General features: G+C 40.6%; 1 protein-coding gene across 1 annotated transcript in view; it reads right to left on the bottom strand.

Annotated features, from left to right (window-relative positions):
* NPSR1 (neuropeptide S receptor 1) overlaps positions 1-3,568 on the bottom strand; it is a 56,551-nt gene extending 52,983 nt beyond the window's left edge. Inside the window, exon 1 of the mRNA XM_072329418.1 lies at positions 3,203-3,568. Coding sequence (XP_072185519.1) covers positions 3,203-3,349 — 147 coding nt within the window. The 5' untranslated portion in view covers positions 3,350-3,568. The remainder of the gene's footprint in view (positions 1-3,202) is intronic.
* Positions 3,569-21,149: the final 17,581 nt, after the last annotated feature.

Genomic DNA, 21,149 nt, shown 5'->3' with positions numbered 1-21,149 from the left:
TACAGCTCTCTGCATTTGGCAAAAGGCAATTGACACTCACAGAAAGTCTTCTTACACAGATTTTAAATGCATATGGAGGAGACTGTAAAGGGATGTAATGAATTTTCCGTTGGCCTGGGAGGTTGGAGCTGTGATTAACACCAATTTGCACATCTGTTATGAATTTGATGCCAGCACAGACAACAGAATTCTTTGCATTTGTGGTTCCGGATGGTGAGCTACCAACTTGCCTCATGCAAAGGCCTCAGGCAGAGACATGGGTTCAGCTTTCAGCAGTACTTTTCCACATAGAGGATGGAACTAGAAGATCTTTAACGTCCCCTTCAATGCAAGCCATTCTGTGATCAAAGAACGTGCAGGTGGGGATGAGCTGCTGTCTTTACCATAGAAAGCTCTGGCTCATCTTATAAACTACATGACACACCTGGTCCTGCCCAAAGGATGTGACAACAGCTTTGAGCCCATTGCACATGGAAGCAGCCTTACAGGAGACCTGGGTGTAAAGGCTCATCTAGCAGCTGGCCAGACAGCTATCAAAATGCCTAACAGAAGAGAAGAGCATGTTCATCCAAGTGAATGAAATGCTCCTTTTTCCAGCTCAAAAGAATAAAAGGAGGGGGGAAAAAAACTTGATTGAACTGGCAAAATGTTTTTTAATCTGAAGCAGCATGGGATATAGTTATTACGTTCTGAAGAGGAATGGAAAGAAATTCAAATGGTTCTGAAAGGGGGAGCTGGGAAGCATTCACAAATCAGCCCGTAATGGGATTTTTTTTGGCACTGAAATGCTCTGAGTGGCATTATTTTACTTTTGACACATTGCCACTGCAATGTTACTCAGATATTACCTGTGGGTGGGTGCAGGCAGTCCTTCTGAAGCATGGGAGGAAAAGAAGAATACAGTGTTCTCCTTTCATCCCATAGTTGGAGCAGTGTTTGAGACACCCTACAGAGCTGCCAGAGGATAAAACTCTTAAAAAGTCACTTGTGTAGGAACTGTTACAGGTACTGCATAAGCATCACTCCCTGGTCCCCATTTATTGGTTTAGATCATGTTTTCCTATTACATCTCTTAAGGTAGATAACACAACTCTGTATTTCCCGAAGAGAAACAGGAATACTTGATTGTTTTGTGTTGGGTGTACAATCATGTGGCAATCCCCCCCACGCCACAGGCACAGGCCACATCCATCCTGAGGCTTCTGCTTCATGGCCACACAGGGGACAACCTGCACCTGCATGTTGGCCATTTGTTGATCTTTAAAGCCAGCAAAGGTTACAGCATGCTTGAAAATCCCAATTAATGGCCAAAGCCCATTTGTAGCTGTATTTTGAGCACCAAGTTCAAATGACATGGGTTTTTAATCCACTTAGCCTGTTCCAAGCTGACCTTCTATTTCTCTAGCTGCCAAAGCAGAGCCTTGCGAAAAGAAAGAAGATCCTGGGCACCTTACTGGAATGGACATGGACACGGCCACCACACAGAGCATGGATGGCGTGGCATAGGCAGACCAGTCAGCAGGTATCAGCAGGACCTTCCACACATGAGCTCTCATTGATAGCTGAAATGGCTGGCAAAGAGCCCTGCCTTGCTTAGAGGATGTCAGCAGGTATGTTTTTCCTCCTTCCCTGCAGCAGCAACACCAGCTGTCACTTGTCTCCCGAGTCAAAATATTTCCATGCCTATCAGCAGCCAGTAATTGATGTGAAATCAGTGAACCTCCTTGCAAAGTTCATCTTATATTTGCCAAAGCTAGACATCAGGCAGCAGAGTGCAAGTCTAATGAGAAGCTCTCAGCTAATAGAATCAAGTTTCCTTCAGCAATGGACAAGCATGCATGACTATCCATAGTGTCCTAATTATTGTAATTTACTCAATCTGCCCTATTAAGAAGCATTTTTCTGCCTGGGGACTTTCTAATCATGGAATTAATTTGTCACTTTTACCATTATAAAATACTGCTCCCATGACATTGTTCAGATTTACAGCCCTAAGTGTGGAGAGAAGAGAGGAGATAAGAAGAAAATTGTAAGAAAAGGTTTTGCTCCTCACTTCTCTGCTTTCTCAAGAGCCTTTTAAGAGTCTAACGTGGAGAGAGAGAAAGGAAAAAAAAGGAAGAGGAAGAAAGGAATATTGCATTAAAAGAAACTCCAATTAATGAACTGTAGGACTAGGGATCAACTTTTTCCCTAGAAGAGGTGAATCCCTGCTGTAATTCCACCAAATCCAGGGGCAATGTATCAGAGTACAAACAACTTCCTCCAAGTCAAAATTGCATCTGAATACATCCCCTGATTTCCAACAGATTGCCAAACCGATGCGAGCGCCTGCATCTTTCCATCTGGAAGTGATCTGCTTGGTTCTGAGCTCCAGAGGGAAGGCGGGGTAATTCTTGTCGTAACTCCTTTTAGTAACTCAAGCAAAACTTGTACTTTGTGTGCCACAACAGCACCGTAACACATGGCATGCAGCATGAAACTGAGCAATGACAACAGACACAGAAAGCTGAAGCAAAGATGTAACTCAGCACCTCTTTCATCTGTTCTCTACAATCACATACTGCAAGGGTGATGTTTATTCCGGGAGATGAATGAATACACTTCTCACGTCATTCAGCAGCGTTCAATCCTGAATCGTTTGTCTGCTACATTCTAATAGTGATGCTGCATCCTCCTCACAAGTTTAAAAGAAAACTAAGCCAATTAACTAATTAGAGCTAATCCCTGCTTTGTTTTTTTAGTTTAGATTGGTTTGTGGGTTTTTGTTGTTGTTGTTGTTTTGTTGTTTTTTTTTTTTCAGGCACAGACACACACACAAAACCCTCTTGCTTGTGTGCAATTGTCTGTTGCAGCTGGGAAACTGAAAATATATTCCTTGTGTCAAGGTGATGGCTAATAAGAAATTACACAAAAGATGTGTTAAACTACAATACACTTTTGATTAAAGATGCATGTATAACTACAATGCCACTTTAGAAAAACATTACCACCCCCTCTTGTAAGGGGATACGAATGCTAAGTCTCGACTCCAAAACCTGCAACTCTTTTGTTTTTCAGTAAATGCCTCATATATACTGTCAGATGCCTTCGCAGGGCAAATGCCACCTACATCTGGGATAAAGTATCAATAATCCCAGCTGCCTGCCCGCAGAGGCACTGAGATGCACCCAATCTTGTGAGAAAAGTAATGCACTGGCTGTACCTTAAAGGAATAGTAAAAGGATTTCCACTCCTCTTCCTCCAGCACTTCGGTGAAAGTCACGGTGTCGGTGCAGGTGACAAGGGTGACATCCAGCCAGCCCGTGCCAGCTGGGGAGCTGCTGCTGGCTGCTGTGGGGCCAACCTCCATTGCCAGGCTCTGCTCCAGCTGCCTGGGCTCTTGTTTTCCTATGAGTTAATGCAGCCAAGCCTCTCCTGTAAAAGCACAGCAGCAAAACCAGCTTCTCACTGCTCCACCACTGGCTACCAGAGGCATCAGGCTTCAGTGCAGCTGAGTGATAAGAAAAAAAGCAAAGTGAAGGAAAGGAAAAAAAAAAAACCACACACACACACACACACAAAACCCAACAAGCTGGCGTCGTCCCTTTGAGCTCTCCTTCAGCACAACTCTAACAACACCCACATGCTCTTTCATCAGCAAGACCAGCAACTGGTAAGAAGTCAGCACATGTAGAGGCATTTCAGCCTGCCAGGCATTCACAGCTGCCACAGCTGTAAAAGCATAGACCAGGAGAGCAAGCATGCATTTAGCACATCCAGAACTTGTCCAGCCTCATGGGCTGCTCTGCCACAAGACCAATACAATCCTAAGCAAAACTTGATCTGTTTTCACAGCTATGCCCTGCCAGCCCAATTTCTCAGTTTCCCATTACCTTCAGGGCTGGAGCCTGTGGGGACTGGAGATAACCTCTGGGTGTCACAGCAGTGTCCAGACCTTGACCTGGGCCATCCAGAGGAAGGTTCTTATTCTGGCCCATGTAGGTGATTAGCACCATTCATGATGAGAAAGAAACAGTGCTAACCTATACACATTAGTAATAGGCATTTAAACAACAGAAAATTGTGCATAAATTGGAATATACAGGTAAATCATAGTGTTTCAGAAAAACCATGTTAAGCTGAAATCAACGGGGAAAACAGTAACTTATATGTTATCCAAAAGAGAGGAGGACATCTCTTTGAAGTCCATCTTGAATGATTGCTCAGGTAGGCTCAGAACCTCTGCTCAGAGGCATTCAGGCAGCAACCAAGCTTCCTGAAAGAATCCCACCTTGCTTTCTCTTTTCTCCTCTCACCTTGCTCTCTCATATTTATGGAATAAGATAAAGCTTCTTGCATTGACTGGCTGGGTTGGGTTTTTTTTTGTCTCCTTTTCCCCATGAGCATATTATAGGCACTAAGAGGCTTCTCAGTAGTTCTTACACTCCTGTCTCTGAGTCTTGGTCTCTTGTCAGTGCCCTGCTTTGTTGTTGGCTGCTTTGCTATAAATATTTTTTGTTGTTGTTTGCTTGCCTTGTGTTTATTCTCAGAATCCTAGGCCATGGGCTGTCTGTCTGATACCATGTCTATAATTAAACTAATTCTTTAGGAAAAAAAAAAAATACTTGTTTTTTTAATCCTCTGCAGAGCTGAGATCACTCTCTGAAATTCTGCGCTTTGGGTTTGCTCCCTCTGCCCTCTCCAGTATTAAGCAAGCTATTTAAATACCTCTGAAATGAATGGTGAAGCAGCCGACTTTTCTGATTGAATCTCAAAAGCCTGTAGCAGGCAAGATCAAATCCCAGCAATTCCTCTGTGCAGAATTGATTCCTACAACTGACTCTGTTTTCCCCAGCCAGGACTTCCAGAAATCTCTAAGAATTTCAGCTTGAAGGGATTAAGGTTGCTTTACAAAGGAAGAAATTCAGTTTTCCCACTGTTTTAACATAAAATACTCTCAAATTATTATTCTGACACGTATTTTTTTTCTAATGCATAACAAAACGCGATAGCGCTTTCTTAACCTAAGCTGTTTCTTTTTTAAGTCTCTCTTTGGCAGCACACCACAGCATAAGCGTGCTTCCCAAATAGGAAAGATCAAACAACTTTGAGATAATCCTTAAGCAAAGAAAATGGATTATATGTATGAAGAACAGCGAGGGTTTCTTTAAGAAGCAGCTTCATTGGCCATTCTCTTTACCTCGGTCTCAGAGGCCATACAAAATTATGTTTCTCAAATCTAGCTTTGAATCAGAGGACCAGAGAACTTGAGAGCACGCAGTGGGGAGACCTGCAGCACATCTTGACTCCACAGCTGCACTGTGAGACAGAAAGCAAAATCACTTCACCACTGTGCACCATGTTGATAATTTCCCCAGAATTGGCTGATCTGAACCTTCTGATGTTTGCTCTTGTTTAAGAGAAATGGGTACATCTGAAAGACATAGGAAACAAACAAACAAACAAACAAACCACACACACACACACCTGCTCGAGGCTATGTATATATATATATATATTTACCAAGAATTTACTTTGGAGTTGACTTTTCTGTTTTTATTCAGCATCAAGAGGAAACTGTCCAAATACTGTTCCAAATCTGTAGTGTCCTTGGAAGAGGAAGGTCAGCCTGCTTAGCTGGTGTGTAGCTGCTTCCCCAGCATTTGCAGCCCCCTTTTTTAGCCACTCCAGATAGAGACAACATCAATTTTCTAAATCTTTTAAGACATGAAATGTAAATGATCCTTTAGGATTTAACTCGTGAGTTTTGAAGTTAGTTAGATGCTGGCAGCAGGAGTAGGAGAGACTTTCCCTTATACAGAGAAATTTCTGCTTGACTTTCCTTCAGAATCTGTGCAGACTCAATTTTGATACATTCAAAGGCTTCGTGGAATGAGATGCTGGATCTGTGCCTGGGTCCAGACTGATCTCTGACTGATCAGCATTTATCGAGCTTCAGATTAAATCTCCAGACTGCCAGCCAGTGGATTCTTTCTACCAATTGCATTTTTGGATGGAATCTTTTGCAAAAATCTGAACTTCACCCTTAGTAAAGTAAGGACACAGAAATCACAGAGCATTCTTCTATTAGTAATGATGAATGATGAGCACTTTACTCCTCTTCCACAGATAAATGAGCTTTAAAAGAAGGAATTTTTATTTCACACCTCAATGGTTGTTTGTGGTCTAAATTCAAGGTGGTCCATTTTACAACAATAACAACAACAACAAAAAGATACTTGGCCTTTTATCTGTATTTGCAAATGCAATCATGCAAAAGAATAAGCAGTTCCTAAGGAACAGTCTTTGAGAAGGAGCAAGTGGATGAAGAAAGTGCATAGAAAAATGCCATTAAATCTGCAGACTGTGTTAATAGAATTGACAGGCATCACATAATTTCACATCTCTTTGTTCTCTTCCCCTCAACATAACCACCAGAAAATCATGCATTTTGCAAGGTCTTGATTCTCCATTCTCTCCTACTGTAGATTAGGATAGCTGTTCAGAGACACAACCACAGGTAGCTTTAACCAAGAAGAGCCAAACTCCCTGATCTGAAACAGAAGCCCAATAAATGTGCATTCCTATAAAATACTGAGGCAGTCAGCATCCCATCATACAACAGAGGAGCACTCCTGCATTTTAGGAGCTGAGCAGATATTTGTCATTAAATCCCACCCTGATTTAAGAGCTGCTCCCCCATTGGAAGGCAGGGACTGCCTGGAGCTGATTAACCTCTCTGTTCCTCTGCAGGGGATGGAGAATAATCTAATGGCTAAGGCACAGGCTTGCAGTTTAGAGAAGATATTACGCTCCTTGATCCTCTGCAAATTCCCACCTGCCTATGACCAAGCAATCCCTTCCCCATAGCTATGGGCTATGTCTGTAGAATGTATGGTGGTGAGACATACTCACACAAGGCAATTGAAGAATCTAGCTATGTGCTTAACTATTGTTTTTGATAGAGCATCTACAAATGGGGAGCTAACCCCCTGCTAAAGAGGACTGAGCCCTTGCACTGCCACAGTCCTTGAGTGCCCAGCGTGAACCAATGAAATCAGAACCAAGCTCGAACTCCAAAGCAGGAGCAGGCAAACTCACCATCACGTATGTGTTGTTCATTTCAGAACCAACTGAGAATCTGCACTGAAATTCTATTGGATAGAAGATTTAAAGAAATACAGTTCTAGATGAAGTTTAAAATGAAAGTTTAAAACTTGGTAAAAAGCAATAAAGAAAAACATTAGAACAAACTTTCAGACTACATCACCAACATCATTTTCAGCTCAAATGGTACTACAGAGGATACAAAGAGTGGAATGGGACATCAAGGAAAATCAGACTAATCTATCAGGCCTGCAAACTTGGGAAAAATCTGGCAAAAACCTCAATGGAAGGAAAAAAGCTGGGGAACCTCTGTGCCTTGGAGGAGGTGGGAGAATAAAAGAATTTAAGATGCCTGCATCCCAGTTCTCATTTCTGTGGTAGAAGTTGTGTCTGAAGTAATGAATACACTCTGTCTTCTGGCGATGAGCAGCAGCCTGAAAGTGCAGATTTACAATGGAGGTGGAAAGCTGTTAAAGGGATTGCAGGACGTTTTATTGCCAATTACATTTTCATGGCAGGGTTATTATTTATTAAATATAGAAGCAGTCAGCTGAATTCTAACTGCTCATAGGCTTATTTCCACTTACAAAATAGCTGAAGAAATTATGTAAAGCTAGAGAAAAAATCCTTTGCCATACAAGCGTGTTTCTCATGATCTTCATGATTTCTTTACACATGAACACACATGAAAAGTAAGCAAACCACTCTTCTGAGAGAGAACGAGCTATGCTCTATTTCCCTTTAATAATGCCCAAGGTGCAGTAAACTAAATGTATTGCTGGCACTAACAGGCTTGCGGGGGACAGTTTGAGCAGAATAAGTTCCTTGATTACCAAAGCTCAGAGCTCGAGGCTCTCCTAAGTGCTTCACCCATGGCTCTCCCCTCCAAAAGGAGCATGCAGACAGACTGAAATCTGCTTACAGATGGAATCTGTCCCACAGCAGACCTGGACAATACTGACCACAATACAGGACACACTGAGCAAATAAATCCATCTGATTATCAGAGAATCATAGAATCATTAAGGCTGGAAAAGACTGCTAAGATCATCTAGTCCAGCCATCTGCCCGTCACTGCCACATGCACTAAACACATCCCTCAGTGCCACATCTACACACTTCTTGAACACCTCCAGGGATGGTGACTCTACCACCTACACAGGAAGATTGTTCCCATTCCTTGCCACTGTGAGAAGAAATTGTTCCCGGTATCCAACCTCTTGATTCCAATCCAATAAAGAAAAAGGAGTAAAACAAAATTGCTCACCACACTAATTTGAAGACAGAAAGGGTATTCAGAGAAGCCATGCTAGCTACAGAAATATACAAAATTTAGCAACTGTCATAAGATTTCAGAAATACTTGGTGTAAGTACTCATACTCCCTAGGGACTGGAACTGCAACAAGTTGTAACTGGGTCAGTCAACTCAGCCCAGTATCTCTGTCCCTACATTTGAAGAGACTTTCATATCTCATTAACCTTACTGTCATTTCAGTAAGGTGCACGCAATAGTAGTGATTTTAGTTCACTGATGTAAATATATCGCAACACAAATGTTCAACAAATGTCAGAATGGGCACAATCACCCATATGCCCACAATGCTCTACCTGCAGTAGCTCACGGGCCGGTTATGCCAGGTCCTCATGGAAATAAATGGGCTCAGCACTCTCCAGTTCACAGGTTGTGCACAAGTGTGTGAGCTGCTGATCTGGCTTTCTGGTGCTGCCTGGGGGTGGGCTATTGATTTCTTCATATGTTCATGATTAAATTCTTACGTGTATAAGCAGAGCTGATTTGCTGTTTACATAGATAAAAAAAAAAATCAAGTCTGTATCCAAACATACCACTGAATAAGGTATTTTTCTTGTAATGAAGCTAGACAGAGTAAAATGATAAGCATCCACATGGAAATAGGAGTGCAAAAAGTTTTCAGTGTTTAATGGTGGAATGGGAGAAATGGCACATGCAAAACATGATTTATTTGTCATTAGAAACAAACCTGGAATCATCACGAGATGTGTTGCTTCCTGCTGCCCAAAGCCATGTTTTCAGCATTTCTAAAAAGACTTCAACTGTTGAAGAGTTCTTTGGTTTGTCTCTTTGGAGCAGAAAGAAATTCTGAAAAACAATTTTTATTGCTACGCATCCACGTACACACCAAATTAGGGAGAGAGTAAATGAAAGAAAGGCAAACCATCTCTGCCTTTGAAGCATTCATCATTCTTTGTAGCATAGTTTGCTTTAGGAGAATATGATGTTTTCAGTGGTTATGAAGATGCAAAATGATTCTAGTCTTTATATGAACTGCTGCTTGGGGATTAGAGGAGGATTTAATATCTTTCTCAAAGAATGGATTAATTAAAGTGCCTCCTCTTTGAGAAGGTGATGAGCAAAACAATACATAGAGCTTTTGATTTATTTCTCCACAGAAATAAAATGTGAATGATGATTTTTCATTTCATTTTCTTTAAAAAGGAATCATTTTAGAAATTTATCTGTCATAGGAATTGCTTCAGGGATTTTAACATGCTTCCAAATGTCAGCTAAAACTGAACCATTGAGTCTACTTTAGAAAACTCTGACAGTCGGTTGTTACAAGCTAAGGAAATACTGCTTAAGCTTCACTAGGGATCCGTCCTTTTGTTGCATTTTTTTTTCAGTGCTTAACAGTGGAATTGGTTGGGAAGCCTATTAGTTTGTTGACAGCCCTCCCTGTATTTTGCAGTTCTATGATCAGCTCATGAACAGTTTTTCCATTCCTTACATGAAAGACCTCCATTTTAATCAGAAAGCTGAAGGGTGGAAATAAATAAATAAATAAACAAACATGCTGGCAAAGATTTTGAGTTTTCAACTTTTATGATGTATTTTTTTTTCTAATAGAAATTTCAAGGCAACATCCACCGTGAAAAATACATTTAATGAAGTTTCATCTACTTCTATATAATTTTCAGCAGGTTTTTCTCTTCTCTTCTCTTCTCTTCTCTTCTCTTCTCTTCTCTTCTCCTTCTCTTCTCTTCTCTTCTCTTCTCTTCTCTTCTCTTCTCTTCTCTTCTCTTCTCTTCTCTTCTCTTCTCTTCTCTTCTCTTCTCTTCTCTTCTCTTCTCTTCTCTTCTCTTCTCTTCTCTTCTCTTCTCTTCTCTTCTCTTCTCTTCTCTTCTCTTCTCTTCTCTTCTCTTCTCTTCTCTTCTCTTCTCTTCTCTTCTCTTCTCTTCTCTTCTCTTCTCTTCTCTTCTCTTCTCTTCTCTTCTCTTCTCTCCTCTCCTCTCCTCTCCTCTCCTCTCCTCTCCTCTCCTCTCCTCTCCTCTCCTCTCCTCTCCTCTCCTCTCCTCTCCTCTCCTCTCCTCTCCTCTCCTCTCCTCTCCTCCCTCTCCTCTCCTCTCCTCTCCTCTCCTCTCCTCTCCTCTCCTCTCCTCTCCTCTCCTCTCCTCTCCTCTCCTCTCCTCTCCTCTCCTCTCCTCTCCTCTCCTCTCCTCTCCTCTTTTTTTTTTTTTTATAGTTCTTTGCTAGATTTAGGAATTTGCCCCTAAGTCCTTTAAAACTCTGGTACAACTCAGACGTCTACATCACTAATGCACAACAGCTTATTATCAGCTCAGAATATTTGCTGAATCTGATAAGAACAATGATGAAAGAGTGATACAGTGCTTAAGGACATGGCTGTGGTTTCGTTTAACCTAAAACTATAAGGAGGATTTATGATCCCCTATATTCAATATACTATGGAAGAATGGTGGTGCCTAACTGTCTAAAACTCATTTATGTGCCCTGTTCCTGCATTGTCCTGTCAGCAAATTGAAGACAACAGAAACTTGAGATATTTGGTCCAGAACATTTGCCAAAAAATAATGAAACTTTCACTCAGATGCATCTACACTATTCATGCCTGGTTTAAAGCATGGCTCATAGGATAATTAATGACTCCCTTCTTAGGTAACTCAAGTTTTTGCATTTCTTTATTAAGTAAAGATGCTGGAAGGATCACGAAAAGTCAGATACTGTAGACAGGTAGGGTTCATTTTCTAGAGCTCAGATTTGATCTGTACATAGATATTTAAGTATGAGGACAATGCATTCCCCATCAGCCAAAGCCCTGAGCAATTACAAGAATGGTATCCAGCTTCCCATTGTCACAGTAGGATTTGTGTTAGCAAAGTACTGTTTACACACCCTCTGTAGCTGAGTCACTACTTGCAGCTTAATTAAAATTCTTTTATAGGTGTCACTAATGAGAAGAATTGCTGGGGTTGCGCTGAACACACAGTTCAGTGTGGAAGTGTCTAACATATTTCACTCTGTTAACCAATGGCAGGTGCAAAGAACGCTTATCCTGAACTACATAGAATTCAAGGGAATGAAAAGAAAAGAAAAAGGAGGAATAGACAGTGATAGGCTGCTGAGAGGAGCAGCACTTATGGAAGGAAAAAGCAAGGCTTTTATTTCTGTACTGACTTACTGTCAATCTGTGCAGTTTCAGCAGTCCACATTGCTGTTGTTTAAATGTGTAAATGACCCCCAGAATGAAAGGTCAGTGTTTTTATTAAAATTAGAGAAATAGTGGGGAAAATCTCCTCTTTAATCTGAGCATTCCAGAGATCTTTATATGAGGTTTTCTAAGACGTGTTTTCCATTACCAGACATCTTGCTACCTATCACAGCTAGCAGCCCACACTATTAATCCCACATGAATTTCAGGTACAATGCCTTTTGCCATCCTCTTACTCTGCCAACCTTCATAACTTACAAGAAAATGTCAGTATGAGACATTACACTAACTCACCAAAAAGTGAGGAAATATATTTGCAGGCCTTACGACTGTTGATTTAAGGAACTCAAATGAAAATGCAATTAATCTGGCCCTACCTCAGGGTCTGAAAATCTGGAATGACTTTCACCGCTTTATGTCATTAGAGCATCTCAGAGGAAATCTGTTCGTGCCCAGCTCCCTACTCTTCTCCCTCCACAAAACAGCAATTTAAGGCAGTTGCAGTGAAAAAACAGAACAGCAAAAATTAAGGAGACCAAAATTTCTTATTCATAGCTCTTTTTTGTCAAAATGATTTGACACCAAACTAATTAATTTCACTCAACCCAGACAAGCATTTTTGTGAAAGTTATTGCACAAGGATAACTTTTAATATCCTGATACGAGGAATTCAGTACTAGCAATTCTTAAAATATACCTGTTTGGTGGATTTTGGTTTTGTTTGTGGTTTTTTTTGTTTTTGTTTTTGTTGTTTTTCTTTGTTTTTGTTTTTGTTGTTTTTTTTGTTGTTTTTTTTGGTTTTTTTTTTTTGTTTTTTTTTTTCTGACAATATAGCTGGCAATTTTTATACATAATTCTGTGTTAAGTATAAATATGTTGCATAGGTCACATTCTGTTCTGTTACACTAAACTTCAGAGTTTTCTGCATATTCGTATAAAGCTCAAGAAATGTGAAAACTTAGTTAATATACCAAAACCAGAAGGACACTTGTGTCATCAATGCATATTGCATACGGGATATTGGGAAGAGGTGATGAATGACAAACTCAAAATTATATTTGAGAATAAAGACTCAAACAAATAACTTCACAACCTTTCATGTATTGCTACTCTTCTGTAAAAGCCCAGGACCTTGGATTTTTATGCCCCAGATTCAAGCTGGTTGAACCCTGTTGACATTGCTGCTTGATTATGAGTATCAGCAGGGGCACTGCTGTCCTAGCAAGCACAGTCTCTGTCCCACAGCATAGAACAGGTAAGAAGAGAAATTAAGGATATTTTCATGCAGATGAGCTGCCATGTTGTTTGCATTCCAGTGAATGTCTCACCACTGAATTGCAAGAAACAGTGGCCTGAACTTTACAAGCAATCCAATCCCATCATTTTAGCACAGATATTTCCCAGTGCTGAAGAAACGATCGATGGCCAGGAGTTTTACAGTCTCTGCCATAGTCTTGTAAGGTAAATATTGATTAACTGTCCAGGATTCAATATTTAATGCAATAAAATCATTTTTTACAGGTATGGAAGTGCGACTTTGTCATGCATTTTAATTACGCTTCAAAAAATGTCATGTCAGCATCTAATTTGTTCTGTTCAAATCCTAACATGCTCAGAAGATAAATGTCTTCTGTTTGAAGAAGGTTAAGATAGTCAAGGGAGCAGATCAAATAATTAGGCATAGGTGAATTTAAAATCACTGTTCCAGACTGTCAAACAGATAAGAGTTCAAAGACTGATCAGTAAATTATACATACATAAAATATACATGTACAATTTCTCATTCCATTTTTGTAATTGAATAAAATTATATATGTTATATTAATTCATCTGAGACTTTTAAGATATTCAGTCAGAGGTTAGCAACTATATCAAATAAGCTGTAATGAAGCCTTTGGGGTGCCTGTACAGAATTAAATTGAGACTGGGGGTGCTGGTCGACAGCTTGTTGAATGTGAGCCATCAGTGTGCCCAGGTGGTCAAGGAGTCCAAAAGCAACCTGGCCCGTATTGGAAATAGAATGACAAGAAAAAACAAGGAAGATTAAGTCTCACTGTACTGAGCTCCAATGAGGCTGCACCTCGAGCACAGTTTTGGCCCCTCACTGCAAGAAGAGTTTGAATTGCTTGAGCCTGTGCAGAGAAAAGTGAGTGAACAGGAAAATAAGACATATGAGGAGCAGATGATGGAATGGGGATTGTTCAGTCTGGAGCAGAGCAGGCTAGGGGGAGACCTCATTGCTCTCTGTAGCCATCTGACAGGAGGCTGTGGTGAGGTGGGTGACAACTGATAGAACACAACAGCCTCAAGTTGCACCAGTGGAGATTTATATTGCCTGTCACAAAGAATTTTCTTCACGGTGGCCATGCGTTAGAACAGCCTGCCCAGGGAAGTGAAGACCCCATCCCTGGAGGTGTTTAAGGGTTGTGTGGATGAAGCACAAGGAGACATGGTCTAGTGGCGGGCTTGTAGTGTTAAGCAGATGGTTGATCTTGGTAGTCTTGAAGGTCTTTTCCAACCTCAATGACTCTATGACTCCACATCACAGCATGCCTGTAGCTCAGCCTAGCAGACATGCTGTATGCACATAGCCTTCTAAATTAGCTTTTGGGGCTATGGTATGTAATGATGAGGTGAGGAGGCGTCAGCTAACCAGTACAGCAAAATGAAAACAGAAAAAATCAGATTTCTTGCTTCAGGTCAGATAATCATTTTCTAAATTGAATTAGGTATAGATAAAGCTATAATATTTCAAGATTTCCAAAGTGAAGAAAATTTCATATTCCACAGAAATAGTGCTGAAGTTCTAACTTATCTAACCTTTTGTTTTAGCTAAAACTTTGCTAAGATGTTGAATGCTACTTGTGAAGCCAAGAGGCCATAACGCTTTATAGCACTGGTCTCTTGCTGAGGTCTGTGCTGTGTGGCATCATTAAAGAATATGAACCTGCTGCTCAGGAAAGAAGAATCATGGAATAACAGAATGGTTTAGATTGGAAAGGACCTTTGAGATCACATGGTTCCAAACCTCCTGCTACAGGCAGGGAAACCTCCCACAAGACCAGGTTGCTCAAAGCCCCATCCAGATAGGGTGGAGGCATTCACTGCCTCACTGGGCAACCTATTCTCACTACCTTCACAGTAAATAATTTCTTCCTGATATCTAGTCTAAATCTATCATATTCCAGTTTAAAACCATTTCCCTCTGTCCTGTCACTACCTGCCCATATATAAAGAAGTTCCTCCTAAGAAGAAGACTGTTCTTTTTCTTCTGTGCTGTTTCTGGTATCAGCAGCGCTGATGGGTAAGAAGATCTGTGTAAGGACAGGGCAGTTTTCATCCACCTCCCTTATCTGGGCTTGGCTCCTTTGCTGTTGTTATAGAGGGATTCACCAGTGGCACAGAGACTCAGAATCATGGAATCATAGAATCATTACAGTAGAAAAACACCACTATGAAGCTCATCTAGTCCAACCATCAGCTCATCACCATTGTGCCCACTAAATCATGTCACTCAATGACACATTCACCTTTTCCTTCATAGAGCATCAGTGATGGCAGAGATGGCCTTGAGGAAGACTTCTTCACCACCACTTTCACCGCAGTGAAAATAAGTGATAATTAACAACACTGATGTTCAAAGCCAGCAACAGCACCCATATATCCAAACCTGTGGCCTATGTTCAACCTTTCAGATTTCACATTCTGAGGGATTCAGCCTATGGGGAAATCCCTGGCTAGATTTTGAGAACTGCCACATGAAGAACATCATAAAGCATTTCTTGCCCTCAACCCTACTGCTCCAATCTTCATCTACATGCCATCCTGTCTTTATGACACTGGTCTGGAGCAGTTAGTTCTTGGCTTTTCCAAAAGACTTAGGCCCTTGAGAGCCAGGGTTGGTATGGCCTATCCAAAAGGTAGGAAGAGTCTGCTGAGAATGATCTTAGAATTTGACTAACACAAATTTTTTCTGTCATCACCTCTCTTCTACCCTGTCTCTATTAACTACTTACTCTATTAACATCTGTCAGAAAGCCTGGGGTATTTTCCATGCACCTAAGAAAACCATGCTGCCCTCCTCTCACTTCACTTTAGCATAGGAGAAAACACAGACCTCGGTGGGCAACATAGCTCCTCCACTGCCATTACCCTGTATTTTTAATGGTGGGTATTTTGGACCTGCCTGCCTTTTCACACCCTGCTCCTCATCACTGGACCACATCACCCCCTGTAGTCTCCACAGGCTCAGTATTCCACAGATGATGTGGCCAGTTGTCCCAAGTATAGGCTGGCTGCCAGTCATTCTTCAGCCAAAAAATGGTAACTGTCTTTTACAGTGAAATGCAACAGAACTCTTTACTGATGTGCACACATGAGGGATCTCCTACATTATTTAATGTTATTCATCTTTAAAAGCCATCTTCAAATAAAAGCTTTAAAAGCATCTGCCACTATTGCATTTGGGTTCTTCTCTAAGTATATTCAGCTCATAAGCCCCTTCTGTCCTGTATAAATAGCAAGACTGGCTTTGCTGGCATTTCTCACAGAACAGTGGAGCTTATCAAAGCCCTCTGGGGCCAAGAGCTCCATGTGTTATCCACAGGAATGAGCAGAAAATCCCCTGCTGAGGTCAGAGGCTGGAGGAAGGGTCTCTGGAGGTGATTACAGGTGCCTGACACACCAATCCTGCCCTTATAGTTTCAGTAAAGTCTTGGAGGAAGGATAAAACCAACAACGAATTACATAAAGACCAATACTGTATTAGTAGCACTACTGCATGGTTCATCAATATCACTGAATTTTCTGCTGTCTCATATCCAGGAACACAGTGGCATCTTCAGATATTCCCAGCTGCTACACAGACATATTTAAGTATCCTAACTTAAAGTGGAGAAAGTTAAAAAGTGGGGCTTCTAGCTCAAGGAGACTTACTTCTCTTCACTCCCACTCTCTAGTCTTTCAGTTTGCCTTTGCAAACTTATACACAAGTTGATAAATGTCCCAAAGAGAGCAACTGTCTGTCAAGAACCAAAAATTCACGAACTTTTGGCTTACTACATTCAGAGACTCTGTGAGCTTCAGTGTGTTTCTGCAGGAGCTGCTTGGGACTCAGAAGAAACACACTGAGTCTGAGGTGTATTAGATCCAGCACATCAAATAAATTCCCGTCTTTTGATAAAAAAGAATCCTGCCTCCTACTTCACTAGCAGCAATCTTTTTCAAGTTCTGCCTCTCAGTCGCTAATGATCCTTTTTACTGCCTATAACTTGTCCATGCCATAAACTGCAGTGTCTCCTAAATGAAGGGCTTTACTGAGAGCATCTGGTCATTTATATATTCTACTCAATGCAGAGCTAAAAGCAACCTTATTGGGGCAATTATGAATTCACTATGACTTAGCTTTTGCATCTTTGTTCTCATCATCAATATGATACCAGCTAATGCAGCGGACGGCACTGATTCAGCAGGTGGGCTCCACATGCAGTGTGCTAGTAGAGTTAGGTGCTTACAGCACAGATCCTACAAGTCAACAGGAAGAATGAGAGAATGTGAGCTAATGAAGTGCAATTGCAATGCTGCCTAAAACCCTGATATGTTTACAAGGATGCTGTTTGCAGCTGCCAGAAGACTGAAAGTCACAGTCCCTCCTGCAAATGTAGGTGAGCACCACAGCAATTCCACTTGAGTTCTCCACCCAGAGGGACTTTGCAATAGACAGAAGCAAAGCAAGACAAGAACATTGCCCCTGTTCAGGAAACAGCCACAGCTTTAAAAGCCTGAAGCCTTTGCAGCTCTAAAGCAAACACCCTCTTCAGTGTTTCCCAATAGCTAATGCAGTTACTAGTTCTGTAACACCTTTTCCCTTAGCAAAAGCAAAAACAGTGCAAGTGAATAGAAGACAAATTACACATAGAGCGAACATTAGTGCCTCACTTAATTATTAAACTTTAACCTTCACAAACATAGTGACAACGCACAATGGTATTTGCTACAGGCAACTGTTCTTTAAAACTCACACAGCAGCATTATTTATAGCACCAGTACACGTCTGAACAACAAAGGAACATGAAAGGTAGTTATGAAAGATGTGTTGTATGACAAGTAATAAATTAGACAGCACTGGACTGCCAAAGACTAAAGAAAATGAAGCCAGCTGAAAGTAGCAAAACCCCTTTAAAGAGTGCTTAATACAAAGCACATAGTTGTTTCTTACTGAAGTCAGTGAAATTTACACTTTTATTCAGAATTAGGTGTATTCTAACTGATTTACTGAATCAGGAACTAAAGGAGGATGAGGCATGAAGATTTCCATCCAAGATTACAAGATAGACAATGTTTTCAAGCACATCCCAGTTGATAACAATGAATATCACTGACAGAATAAATCCTATTAGCATTCATTTCAGATTGAATCGGTGGCATTCCTGTAAACATTCATTTTTCAATTCTCATGAAAGTGCTTTTACTCATGAAAATCTGCTTTAGGAAGCTTACATACCTTCAGGACCTGTTACAGCTAAACTCTTCCCCCCGACCCATTATTCTTATGCAGCACTGGGGCAAAAATTCAAGAAAGTCAGGAATTAGGCACTAAATTTATATCTTTGGTCTCTATCTTTGAGGACCTCCTATGATTTTCACGTATGTGGGATTCTTTAATACGTATGTAGGTCACCCCAAAAGTAATGCCTCTTGTTTATTTCCATGGAAACCACAACAGATACAAAGAACACAATAGCACCATTTGGTAGAGCAAATTCTCAGTTACAGAAAAGTTTCAGCACAGTCATTACCAGTAGCTGTGCATTTTGGCCACAGTGAACAGGAGCCTGCATGTTGCACTCATAGAAATCTGCACAAATGAAGGTGATCCACTGCTGCTGTTACCATTCCTGAAACTCAACACACACTGGCTCACTGTGCTCACATTTCACTGCTTGGTCTTCATAAATGCTGTCATCTGTCACATGGGAACAAAATGTAATGGAATACTGTCACAAAGATTCAAACTCTACTGCAATATCACCAACATCCAGCTACGATCTTGTGGGCTGACAAAATAAAATAGGAGACATTATTTTCAGAGCAACCTTTAGATATATGTGTGTGCTTATTATCTTAAAGAATGGCAATATAAGCATTTAGTAAAGACATCTCCATATTTGTCTTTTACCTCAAATAAGCGTTGTTCTTTAAGCCATTAAGATTTGATCTTTTCTGTATTTAGTGTGATAATTTTATTCAAATAATTAATTTTTAACTGATTCAAAATAAATTTTAAAACATTTACAGCAAAAATGATCAAAAGCTCAGGGTATACGGTCTATGCAAAGACAAACTGCTTAATGGGGAGAGGAAGTGAATGAAGAAAGGCATAGAAACAGTCCTCAAATCCATCAACATAAGATGGGCAAGACCTAACAGATATATATTGCAGCAAGGATTTTAACATGCACATTAGGAACTAAAACAATTCTAATTATAAGGCAAAGGAAGGCTCTGAGATCAATTGCCTGGGAGAGGTAATGGAAACCCATCCCAGGGGGTTCTTATTTGGTTAAACAAAAAAAAAATCCATCAAAAAAATTTAGGAATAAATTTGCCTCGTCATGGGAATAGGAGACAGCTCTCTTGAAATGTTGTTCACGTGTGTTTCTTTTGATTGTAGGGCAAAAGCTAAGTAGAAAGTACTTGAGAAAAGAGGAATGGAGGAGAAATCATTGCAGTTTCTTTACACTAGAATGAAGAGTCAGCTGCAATGCTGTTCTTGTATGGCTGTGGTAACCCGTTACAACTCTGTGATGTACATATTTCTATTCTGACATGCCTCTGACTTGTCCCACACTACACTCCTGCCTCTGAATTGGAAATATATGAAATCAGGACTATTAAGCGGATAAAGGATTAGTTCAGTGGCTAGAGGGTTGTTGTCATCAGCTCCATGGCCAGGTGGAGCCTGGTCCTGAGTGCTGTTCCCTAAGGGTCTGTCTATGGGGAGGCCTTATTATGGCCTTCTAGTATTTGAAAGGAGCTTACAAGCAGGAGGGGGACCGATTTTTTACAATGTCTGATAGTGACAGGACAAGGGGGGGGATGGTTTTAAGTTAAAAGAGGGAAGATTTAGGTTAGATATTAGAAAGAAATTTTTAACTCAGAGTGTGGTGAGGCACTGGCACAGGCTGTCCAGAGAGACTGCGGATACTCTAGGCAGCCTGATGGAGTGGCTGACAACCCTGCCTGTGGCAGGACGTTAAAGCTAGATGGATTCCAAGGTCCCTTCCATCCTAAGCCATTCTGGGATTCTATGATTCTATCACCTCAGCAGTAAGAAACAACTGCCTACATGCCCTAAAGTCTACAAAATACCCTATGGGGCTGACATAGGTAGAGGCAGTTTTCAGACTGATAATATTAGAGTGGAATTCTAATACCACCAGGTAATTCTACCTATTAAGACAAATGCAATTACAAGCACACGTGCTCTCTCTCTCAGTGAAATTTTTCTTTTTTTTTTTTTTTTTTTTTTTTTTTGTAAAAGGGGATCATTGGCTTAATTCTCATATACATGCATGCTCAACATGCAAAACTAGCTACTGTTATTGGTGTTTGACAATGCAAAGTGATGTATCTGACTGAGAGAAGCTATCTTTGCTATACAGAATATCCTCAATCATTAAATTAGTTGCAGCTTCAGTTTATTATAATATGGCAGTGTCTCTGGAATGAAAGTCATTTGACTCACACTCTCTTTAAATAAAGAGAATCCAAGCGGCTGCAAAGGTCGTCATCAAAGCAATGAGTCATAAAGAGAGTTTCAAACTCTGTTATGTAATGAATGCAAGCATATATCCTCCTTTGCTCAGAAATAAAGCAGAACCTTATGAAATGAATGAAAAATGCCCAGAAGGTGAAAATAGTTTTCTAGCCTTTGATGTAAGTCACTGGTCTTTTTCAGTTTGAAGACCCCATAAAAGTTTTCCACTGAAGCTTTATATCCTCTTCAGTGAATTTAAGCCTTTGCTGATAGCTTTCCCTTGCTCAATACTCCTACTGATCCCTTAGATGTTGAAAAATACAGACATATGTGAACTCCCTGAATCCAGTGAAATTTACAAGGGGAGAAAAATGATGTTCTTTGCAAGCATGCCTGAAAAAATTCATAATTACCCAGCTGTTCTGGTTGCAGTTAAGGAAAGTCCAATCTGCTTTCTGTAAATAACCTAAGGTAAACAGATTTCTGCCCTCAAAGTGTTTCAAAATATGTATCTCACTGCGGATATAGGCATCAAATAAGGTGTCTGCTGATCGCTTTTCCAATGTCTTCACCCTAAATTAATTTCAAAAGATTTTTAGGCTACTGTTCTAACACCCATTGGAGTCAGTAACATTGTTATTAACGAGGAACAAAAAACTTCATGTATTGCAGTTCCAGCATGTTTCCAGTTTTCTGTGAACAAGTAGCTAAGGATGAAAAATACTAGACAATTTTGCACACTTTCTCACTACAAGGTAGTTACCTAGATATTATTCCAATTGCAGCAAGATCTAGCCTGATTTTATTTCTTCTAAGT

Source organism: Excalfactoria chinensis, chromosome 2, assembly GCF_039878825.1.
Source record: "Excalfactoria chinensis isolate bCotChi1 chromosome 2, bCotChi1.hap2, whole genome shotgun sequence".
NCBI classification, from domain to species: domain Eukaryota; kingdom Metazoa; phylum Chordata; class Aves; order Galliformes; family Phasianidae; genus Excalfactoria; species Excalfactoria chinensis.
Note: the sequence above shows the minus strand (reverse complement) of the source record. Positions and strands in the feature narration are given on the sequence as shown.